Source organism: Clupea harengus, chromosome 3 (assembly GCF_900700415.2).
Source record: "Clupea harengus chromosome 3, Ch_v2.0.2, whole genome shotgun sequence".
NCBI classification, from domain to species: domain Eukaryota; kingdom Metazoa; phylum Chordata; class Actinopteri; order Clupeiformes; family Clupeidae; genus Clupea; species Clupea harengus.
In genome coordinates this window covers 2535509-2546571 of record NC_045154.1, presented here as the reverse complement: position 1 = coordinate 2546571, position 11063 = coordinate 2535509, and the positions used below count along the sequence as shown (strand labels likewise).

Genomic DNA, 11063 nt, shown 5'->3' with positions numbered 1-11063 from the left:
ATTATTATTAAACAACAATTTGATGGTTGTTTACAATTTGCTTTTTGACTATTTTTAGCCATTATTAGTAACAATCCACAAGATATTTGAATGACCATTTATCTATGAATCTCGTTTTCTTTGTGTTTATCACACACTCACACACACACACACACACACACACACACACACACACATAGACAGACAAATTAAATTACAAATGGGAGATGTAGAATAACCTTGCCTGACTGTGGCAACCTATTGCTCAAATCACCTGTTCGCCACTAGATGTCACTCACGTGCACTGTGAGTGATTGAAGTTAGATCCCGTCTACGGGTCTATTTACAAATTCTGTGGCAAAGTGCACTGCGCGTGTTAAACTAATGGCTGAATGTACAATGGTTAACAATTCAGTGTTTCAGAAAACATGGATTCGCCATCACACTCGTGATTTATAACGGACCGAACAAGTAATGACTTTGCAGTCCAGACTCTTCAATCCAGAGAGTTATTAGTCAAAGACGTTTCTTTAGTTCAGTCAGTTCACCGACCGGATATGGTGTGACGTAGAAACGTCAGTGTTCGAAGCAAAGCGGGAAGCCACATTCAGATTTTCCAACGAATCCCTCCTTTATGACACAAACAAGAGTTAATTAAGATTAAGTTTCGTTCAAACTAGGTTTCCCTGCATTAAATCTCGGAGCTGCAAGACTTCTCAGGTAGTTTCCTCAAATACCGAGGTGAAGGAGGACAAATAGTGAAATGTTTAGACAAGGCAAGCGACTCGACAGTTAGTGAACAAACTTTGTCTACGTCCTGCTGTATGCAGTTTTATAATTGGCCTTATCTTAATAGTGTATTGAAATGCTCTCGTTTATGTGATAATGCAGTGTTATGAACACCATCCCTGGAGTGGGTAGACTGGGCTGCCTGTAGAATGCAACTGTAGTGTTCTGAGTGTCAGTGTTCTGAGTGCAGAGTGAACGACAGCGGAGCGCGAATATGAACTCTGTAGGGGGGCAAGATGAATCCAAGATGCTATCTACCAACCTATGTTTTGGACAGGTATGTCTTTACTTTTCATTACTGCAACTCACATAGCCTATTACCACACGAGAGGAAACGTTTAAAATGTGGTTGACATTCAGTAGTAATGTAGCGCACGTTAAGCAACAGTGACCCTCGAGATATTTGATTAAGGGACAACTGTCTTGTAGCAACCGTACACGGCAGAGGAGTACCAGGCGGTCCAGAATGCGTTGCGACAGAAACTTGGCCCTGAATACATCAGCTCTCGTATGGCTGGTGGCGGACAAAAGGTAAGGACGCGTTTCCCCTCTCGATGTTTTTAACGGAGTATGTGTGTGTTACAATGATATATATACGGGGTGTTCTATGTATGTCTGTTGCAGGTGTGCTACATTGAGGGCCATAAAGTCATTAGTCTTGCCAATGAGATGTTCGGGTACAATGGCTGGGGTCACTCCATCTCCCAGCAGACTGTTGGTAAGAGCAATGCTGTGTTTGGTTTATTCATCTTTTTCTTTTTTGATGCACCTGTGAGTCTGAAAAAAAAAGAGAGATCTCTCTTAATGTCAAAATTAATATTCTGTCAAATGTATTTACAGACTTTGTGGACCTCATCAATGGGAAATTCTATGTTGGAGTTAGTGCTTTTGTGAAAGTACAGTTAAAGGTAAGAAGGAAACATATTGTTTCATTCTATTTATCCTCTTGAATTTGAAGGAAATGGAAATCATCAGTGTCAGTATCATTGAGTGCTTTCAGTCTGTTACAGTGTATGTAAGTCCTCCTAGATTTTGAGTGAGCTGTATCCTCTCCCTGTGACTTGAATGCAATTTAGCTTTGACACTGCCAGCGTCATGCCCACCTACACAGATTATTGCGCTTTTATAGCAAGCACACTCATTGACTCTTTCTATCCAGATAATGGCATAAAATTGCTGTTTATTTAGTTTAGGCAAGTTCTTTCAGCTTAACCTACTGCTACTGAGAGACAATGATGTAATGGTACCTGTGCTGCAAATGTCAAGTCTGTGTGAGTAAGCTGTTATTTGATTGCAGTGTATGTGACATTATGAAATGTTCTCAACTTAAAAGCTTCTACAATTTTATAGTAGCCTTGTTGGCTACTTGTTTTCTTATTATGTGATATTACATAAATGGAGTGGGAATGAATCCATCATGACTGACATTACAAATTGGGGGGTTTTGTGAGAAAAATTATTGTACAGCTGCCATGGTATTAGTTTCAAGATTTATGGCTAACTATACCTGGCCCTTGCTTGACATGAGTGAAAACATTAAGTCAAATGTTAATTTTGCCTAAAGCAGATGGCAGCACATACTAGTGCTGGAAAAAAAATATATTCAAAGTTGTTCTTGACCCTTGCAAATATGGTAAAGTAATCCATCTATTCTACTGTAATCTCAGAGAAAACAAGCATTATTTTCAGTTTTTGTGTTGCCAAGGTGCTTCCACATTTTGGAAGATTCCATTGTTTGTGATGACATTTGAGTGGCAATTATTTGCGGGAGCTGCATGAAAGATATGAGAAGTTTTGTGGATCAAATCAATAATTTCCAGTAACTCTGGTCTTATAATGTTGGTACACCAGTTAAATATTTTCTACAGTAATTCAATTATTAATAAAAAACTATTTTTGCAGCACATAGTAGAGCTGCCCCTCACTAACCTTTAACACCCATGAGACATGTAGGAGTTTATTTCAGGACATTTATATTGCAGGACATACCTCTATTCCTCATAATAGTTAAAACCCAATGATGGTGAGAAAAATTGATGTACTGATATATTTTCTCCCAAAGGATGGGTCATACCATGAAGATGTGGGATATGGGGTGAGTGAGGGACTGAAGTCTAAAGCACTGTCTCTGGAGAAGGCCAGGAAAGAAGCTGTTACTGATGGACTGAAAAGAGCTCTCAAGTACGATAAACTGCCATAACTTGTTTTTTTTAAAGTGTTAAAAAGGTGTTTGAGAGAAAGGACTTACTGTTGATGGAAACCGCTTTGTCAACTTCATTTCCCCTACGTCAAGGTGCTTTGGCAATGTTCTAGGAAACTGCATCCACAACAAAGAGTACCTCATGGCCATCAACAAGATTCCTAAACAAGTAAGCTAAATCTGAACTCATTAGTCATTTAAAAATTACTCAAAAAGGTGATCATTAATGTGGAAAAATATTAGATTAGGGGAATACATTCTAGCTGGAATAATCAACTGACATTGCAATACAAAACATAAAATATTTTCATATATATTAAAATAAATGTGTTTCAGTAAAATATCTGTCTATCTTGGCCTATAGCCCATGCCACCTTTAGATCCCGCTCTTACTAAGAGATCTGACAGTGAACCATCAGTGGAGAAGGCCAGGTATGCCAGTCTGTTTCGCAGTGATGGACCATCAGTGGAGAGGGCCAGGTATGCCAGTCTGGTTCGAGGTGATGGACAGCAAGGGTGTGCTGGCATAGCTGAGGATCCTATGAAGGAGCAGTGCTCTAAACAGCCAAGAGTTCAGCCGTTGTCAGAACCACAGGATGACAAGAGAGATGTCAGGAGATCGCTATCATCAAACACTGATCCAGGACACTCGGCTCTAGCAGACCCTGACAAGAGGCCCAACAGCATAGGCAGGTTAGTCAACTGCACAGAAACACACAACTCGGCTAGCCAGCTGCTTTGTTTAACATCTGTCAATTATGCTTTCTGTCTCTAAAATTTGTATTTCCTGCCAAACTTCATCTTCTGACTGAATTGAATTAGACTCTACCGTAAAGGCATAGCAATAGATACAGGCATAGCAGTACAGGATACACTGAACTGACTTATTTGGTCTCGGTGTGGCGAGAGGGACAGAAAAGTGGACACCAGGCACGTACAAACAGTACTGGCAAATGGGGCAAAGATTGGAGATTGCTGGCTGATGTGGAATAAAACTTGAATAACAGGAATAAAATTTGAGCAGAACCTCGCCTCATAAGGGGGGGACCCATCTGCTAGGAGCTGGCCGGGAGGAGAGGTAGAGATAGAAAAAGGGGAGGAGGGGTGTGAGGTGGCTGAAGGGAAGGGAGAGGAGAGAATCAGAAACATGGCAGATGAATTCATACGCATATCAGGATAAGCATGCTATAGATGTGGTAAATGTAGACAATACATACCACCATAACATGGTATATACATAATACATACAAAATGAATTGTGGATAAGGTGTAGTGGGTAGGTGTAGGCTAAGGGGTTTCTGCAAGTAGATCAAGTGGACAGACTCCATCAGCATTCCACTGCGGAGATAGTCTAGACTGGGGGGGGGGGGCTGCCTATATGTACTTAATGGATATGGCGGTGAAGAACAATGGACCTCATTCTTCTTAACTCCACTTACGAAGTTCCCGGGACAATTCAGGCATTCATGAAGGTTTTCTTATCTGGGATTCGTTCTTAGCTAAGAACAGCATTTAAGAACGTGGAAAAGCAGTCGTAGATAGGCAAGATGGGAGTGTGCCCATGTTGTTATGGGGGCTGAATTTGTGAGAAATCGTTGGTGATTGCGTTCACATAAATTCTACAGACATCTTCGGATTTAAATAATAATTATAATAATAATAAATACGAGAATATTTGTATCATTAACAATTACGTTTCACATTTATATTCATGATTCTACGAGGCATCGTGATGTCCTAAAATAAATAAAAGCACTACACAAACACTGCAAATGGTAAACAGATACATTTGGGTAAACGATTAACAGTAGGTAAAATGGCCACTTACCAGTATTAGCATAATGTGATATAGAAGAAGAGGGAGAGGCTGCCCGTCAAGGTGTATGGGAATTTAGTTTATGTTTAGTTTTGATGAGTCATGTTTAGTTATGGTTGGCTGACATGGTGCATGCTAATTTTTGTTATAAGAGTGTCAGGATACACAACAGTGCACAGCTGGCTGGCGACAGCCGCAACACGCGCCTCACGCTGTACTCCGGATCCGTAAGAGTACTCCTTCACAGTACAACATGTGCTGGCTGTAGCCTGATTTTATTGATATTTGGAATTTTATATGTGTTTAGTTTTGATGAGTTATGTTTAGTTATGTTGGCTGGCTTGGTGCATGGGGATAGTGGTTGATAATTACACCAAGATTTTTGGTACTACTGTTTGATGTTAAAGCAGCAATAAGGATAGTTGTGGGTAGTTGTACAATTTCGTCAGGTTTTATGGAAAGGTAAAGTTGGGTGTCATCAGCATAGCAATGGAAGTTGATGCCATGCTTAGGGTAACATGTACAAAGAGAAGAGCAAGGGTCCAAGCACACACACACACACACACACACACACACACACACACCTTAGGGTAACATGTACAAAGAGAAGAGCAAGGGTCCAAGCACAGAGCCTTGGGGAACTCCATAACTTATTCTGGTGTGATTGGATGGCTCATTGTGGACATGAACAAACTGAAGACAGACACAAGGAATTTCACATCTTTTCCTGTGTATAACTATAATAATATTAACAAAAATAGTGCATGTTTTTATTGTTCCCTGTTCATCTGGTAGGCCTTCAGTGGGAACGGTAAACCTGTCTCCAACAGACCAACATGTAGACCCCAAGCAGCAGAGGAAGCTGAGGCAGCAGCAGCTGCAGCAGAGGTTTCGTGAGGAGATGGAAGCTAAGAAGATGCAGGAGCAGGGACCGCAGCACCAAAATCCTCTTGGCGAGGAGCCTGGAGCTTCTCATGGTAAAATGGTGTTACGGGAAAGTCATGTTGAATGTCTTTTTAAAAGCAGTCATTAAGAGAGAACTGCTTCTGGTAACAATTCTATTTGTTTAGAATTGTTTGTATACCACTTTGTAATAGGTTTGTGGTTATTGGTCAGTGGTCATTGGTCAGTGAATGATTATTTACCTTAGGGATGAGTTCCCACAGTCTCAGAGACTGATGTTCTCAACAGTGCGGTCAGGCTCCGCCATCCAGGAGACCAATGGTCAACGCACACATAACTTTGTGCATGCATTGAAGTTTGAGGACAAGTGCTTGGCTGGTAAGATTCAATTGCACAAGGTCTATTTCTCAGCCATCAGTGAAGTTGTACTCTCTGACATTCCCAAATCCTTCTAGATGATCCAGAGCTGTGGGATTTCACCCTTGATGGTATTGACCTGTTGGAGCAACCTTCTCATACTACAACCACAGACCCTTGTGGTGTGCATGGGATGACAACAAGGAGTAAAACCCCACAAAGAGCACCGTGCCTTCGGGCCCCAGTTCAACCTCAGGACAATGGAGGGTACGCACAGTACGGGTCTCATCAGTCCATTCCAACATTTAATCAAACAGGTAATGTTTATATGTATATATCCGCTCATGCATTTAATGTAGTGGCTCTGAACTGTTACAAAATGTTATGCAGAGTGGTTAAAGCCAGTACGTGCTACATTTAACATTTTTCTAATTCTTTTCACAGGCGATGTAAGCCCACAAAGGCAAGGTCAATTTATTAAGAAACGGAGACTTAATCCTTGATGAGTTTAGAGTTTTATGTTTTTTAAAATTTCATGAGATTTAAGTGTTCTTCTTAATAAATAAGTTATTCAAGGTACTCTTTGTGTTGAGTTTTTAAATCACCACCTATAATGTGAGAGGTGAAGAAACAGTGTGGTAGACAGACATTGTAACCAGAAATCTTTATTTTTATTAATCTTTATATATACACAAATTATACAATGTTCACACAAAACCAGACTTGAGTAACCACACAGACCCAGACAAAGCGATCAAAACTGAGCAAAATAAAAATACAATAGTTAACAGTATGGATTTTCTGTATTTGCTTGTGAAGTCTTAGCCTTGTTATTGTGGGACAGAATGCATGCAAACCTGGCAAAAGTATGGGTAAATGTATTATGGTATGATTCACAACAGCAACTCTGGAGGAAAAAAATGGTAGTGGTATGTCAGTGTTTCTTTTAGACTAAAGCTAAAAAAGCTGAAGGCAAATCTGTGCACTCACATCAAAAACATGTATGCGTAACAATATCCCTTTCAGTGTGTTACAAATACGAAGTCTAACTGGCGTGAATTCTGCATTGCAGTAACTATAATCTTCTCTAGAGAAGTCAAGCTGTGTAATTCAGAGGTGAACGACGAGGTCACTTCTGTGTGTTGGAATGGCACATGCTTAGGGGTTGAGAAAAGAAACACGGAACAAAAACTGTAATACTGTTCTGTTTACTCTGTGCCTAGAGACAAGTCTACAGAGTAAATCAAATCAGATCATGTTAACCTCAACCATGCATGTCCATCGAAAATGCACCTGATATTTTTCAAATAAGTTCAAGGTACTAATTTACACCAGTTCTTGAAATCAGGTCCAGTTTTTTTTTTTTTATAAGTTACATACCCATACATAGTTGTCATACAATACATAGCTTAAGGGAATGTGTATTGTCAGTATGGCTAATATATGAATGACAGTATTGCTTCAGAGAACAATTATGGGAAACGTACAGCATCCCTGTGTGCTTCAAGGGTAGATAAGTTTAACTCCAAAGGTCTGATAGGGCAATCAATACAAAAGTGTTTCCAAGGCACCCCACAGATCTGCCAAACCTGTAAGGCTGAGCAAATCAACAACCTATATTGACTTCATATTCCTGCTCAAGTATCCAGGGTCAATGTTATCTCATGAATATGAGCAGGCAAAAGTGTGTGTAGGAGGGGAGGGGGGGGTTCATTTGTGTCAATAAGATACACAACACCTCAATAATGAAAAATATGTTCATATATACACATAATAAAACTGGACAATTGTGTTCAGAATCCTTTTTTCATTTCCCCCCCCCCCCCAATTGCACATATCTCTATGTGGTTTACCATTTCAGTATAAAGTGACAATATAGAAGTCTTCTAAGTAAACAATGTCACCTAATGTTTTCCATGATTCACATATAGTAATACAGAAATAAATCTAAAATGCCCTCCACGGTGTGTGCCTACTAGTCTTGTTCAGCTTGTCATCTATGGCCTTATGGTTTCTCTCATGCACTCTTCCACAGTGGGCCTCCATCTCAACAGACACCTACAGCTCAATCCTCACTTCATCCTAGTCTGCCAAACCAACTCAGCCACACTAATCATGCCAGCCAGATATACACCAACAAGAAGGCTTCCTCTATGTCACGGATGGATGGTAAATACTCAAAAAGATTAAATAGGAGTCAGTGAAGTCGAACTATTTGCATTCTACCCACCACAAATGAGATAGATGGCAACAAAAGGAAATCCTGTGCACTATGTATGATCATAAACATGAGAGTTGGGGAGTTTTCCATTATCTTCAAAAGTGTCGCCAGTTCATTCAAAACCATTCTTCCTCTACATGCTCCATACACATTTCATTACCACCTTACAAGTTACAATCTCCAAACCCTGCTCAGATCGGCTTCTCAAATCACGTTCCTGGTGCGTTTATATATGTATATGAGTGAGGGTACTGGTATACAATCCTAATCATGACCACTGTAATGCTGCCGCTCTCTGATTTCAATTAGCTTGGGTAGTTCTCCCAGCATTGCTGCTGCTGCCACCGCTGGATTTGTGGTTGGTGCCAATGTGGAAGCCTTGCTGCAGGGAGACGGGTGGAGCTGCAGGCGGCATTGCCCCCAACAAGCCCGCTTGTGAAGACCCTGTAGGATTGGCCCACTGGTTGGTGCCACTGTACGGGGTGCAGGGGTAGCCAAACTGCTGAGGTGCCATGCACAGGGAGCCCTTACGAGAGCCTGGGGCTGACGGCGGGACAACAGGAGCAGCCATGGGACCTCCTAGGGAGCAGAGCTGGCCTGGAGCTGAAAACTTGCGGGGGATCGACTGCAGAGAGAGGGGGAAAATCATACATTAAATGAATTGATTAATATCAGATTGAATTTATAGGACATTATGAGAATTATAAGAAGCCTGAAAACCTTTCCTGACATTGCTTTATGACCTGACACCAGACAACCCCATAAACCTCTAAGGGAGTTTATGCTCGCCGAAGCAGTCCTTGCACATGGTGGGCAAATAGTGCCATCATTTCAGCTGTCAGTTTGGTGCCGTTTTCGGCTGGTCGCACGCCTCCCAATTTTAGTAACCTGGTGCAGGTAGCGCATTCACAACATGGACAGCTACAAGATGAACAAATACTTTGCTAACTTGTCTGATAAGGTGTTTGATTCCCTGCTCTCTGACACACAACTATTTGTTTTGATAGTGTATGAACTTGTTGAACGATGCTAGCAAATTAGTTTGTGTGGTTCATCGTCTTGCCTGATGAAGACTTGAGGCTCAAAACTTTACAAATAACGTCTTTTCCTGATGAAAACCGTTTAACCGACATTAACAGGCTAGTTTTGCTGGCAACTAGCAATGGACAGAAATACTAAACAAATGTTCAGGATCTGTCCAGTTTAATCCACAAATGAATATTGGCTATACAGTTGAACTATAATGACATGCTTCACTGTGCTTTATTCAGCACATGACCTCTTCCAGTGGTTAAGATGGTATTTTTCTCCGCAGCGACACCCGTCGTCTAGAATAGTGTAGCGGGTAAAATCGCTACTATATGCCTATAAAAGGTTATGACGCTATGCTGACATCACAGTTTGCGCAGGCAATGACTAATCACTCAAGCATAATGGCGCCTTCAGACTTTATTCTGTAATGATTGGGGGTGGCCCACAAGTCTCCATAGCATGCACTAATGGCCCAGTTAAAGGGAGAACATAGTATTCCATTGCAGTCTTCTGAATGAAATGACTTTTTATTGTGTTTTGTAAAACAGGGCTTAAGACAGCAACCTCTAAACCCAACACATTTACTGGAATCGTTCTGGAGCTCTACCGCATAAAAGTGAGGGGCTCATTCTAACTTCATGGCCTTGAGCGTTCTGTTTGGGCACCTTTTTGACTTGTGCAAGACTTATGGCATCTCGTGCCCAGTTGTCCACCAGCTGATGGAGGTCATCTGTGAAGGTGCCAGAGCTCTGACTGGCAGGAGCATGACCCTGGCCATGGCCTGGCGCGTGTCCTGTTCCATTGGTGTTTGGACCTGTTCAAAAAGGTTGTGGGCATCCAGTCAATACATTAAAAAAAAAAAAAAAAAAAACATAATTTTAAACAAAAATAACAACACAGAAACACTTGTGACTTACTCTGTGAAGGGGCACTCTGACTGAATGCTGTAGTAGTAGTAGTAGTAGTGTTGTTGCTTGTCCCTCCAACCGTTGTCACTGATGCTGGAGCCTGCCCACTTTGGCCTGTCAGTTTCTTACCTAAACAGTGAAATGGTCCTGAAGCCGGCTCAACAGGGCTGAATATATCAAATGAGTAAGAGGTGTGAGAGCCAGACATACCTGTGTGCTGAGGGCTGGCCTGAGCACTCACACTTTTCCCAGACTTGCAATTTTTGCCTTTGGTGATCCTGCGTCTGCCACCAGACATGTTCATGGTAGGCGGTGCTACCACTGAAGGTGGGGATCTGCCCAGCCGGGAAAACAGGGCGTCGATCTCCCCCTTCTGGCGAAGGTGTAAGTCATGGATCTCTACCATATGTCTGGGGGGAAAAAACACAACCTTACGATTATAACTGTTATACAGAACTGTTACCATTTAACACTAAGGCTCTTGTTCCATGTGCAAAGGCACAGAAATGTGTTGAAGGTGTGGTTCAAGAAGAAATGGTTGAAAGTGTTCTTAAAAAGCACTGAGATCAGCGCTGGCGCATCAAATGTTGAATATTCCCCAAGACTATTGCTCACAAAACCATCTCCTGAATGAAGTTTTCAACTTCCAATCTGATCTCTAGGGTGCGATTTCTTGCATTATGGACCAAATGACAAAGTTCTTCTAAGCCCTTTCCTACGCTGTGAATTCTACCTCCAATAGGGGCTAAATGGAAATAGCAGTAATAGTCTTGAACAGGAGCCCTGTATGGAATACTGGAGAAATCATATCCTGTGAGACTGGCACCAAAATGAAAAGGAAGCCTTTCCTATGTTTTC

General features: G+C 41.4%; 2 protein-coding genes across 8 annotated transcripts in view; one reads left to right on the top strand and one right to left on the bottom strand.

Moving 5' to 3' along the window:
* The first annotated feature begins 509 nt into the window (after positions 1-509).
* rad52 (RAD52 homolog, DNA repair protein) lies at positions 510-6558 on the top strand. Of its 2 annotated transcripts, XM_012822251.3 has the most exons (11): positions 510-1045; positions 1198-1299; positions 1393-1486; positions 1609-1676; positions 2831-2949; positions 3062-3137; positions 3333-3661; positions 5580-5761; positions 5976-6065; positions 6143-6361; positions 6489-6558. In XM_012822251.3, the coding sequence occupies exons 1-11, from the start codon at positions 983-985 to the stop codon at positions 6545-6547; spliced, it is 1401 nt and encodes a 466-aa protein (XP_012677705.2). In that variant the 5' UTR covers positions 510-982; the 3' UTR covers positions 6548-6558. The 2 variants fall into 2 exon arrangements, with proteins under 2 accessions (XP_012677705.2, XP_031420044.1); XM_031564184.2 differs by lacking the exon at positions 5976-6065.
* Positions 6559-6693: 135 nt separating this feature from the next.
* The window catches only part of wnk1a (WNK lysine deficient protein kinase 1a), a 32818-nt gene continuing 28448 nt past the window's right edge, over positions 6694-11063 (bottom strand). For all 6 annotated transcript variants that reach the window (XM_031564179.2, XM_031564177.2, XM_031564178.2 and 3 more), the window contains 4 exons: positions 10416-10615; positions 10215-10334; positions 9963-10111; positions 6694-8890 (listed from right to left, as the gene is read on the bottom strand). In XM_031564179.2, the coding sequence (XP_031420039.1) occupies positions 8567-8890; positions 9963-10111; positions 10215-10334; positions 10416-10615 (793 nt within the window). In that variant the 3' untranslated portion in view covers positions 6694-8566. The remainder of the gene's footprint in view (positions 8891-9962; positions 10112-10214; positions 10335-10415; positions 10616-11063) is intronic.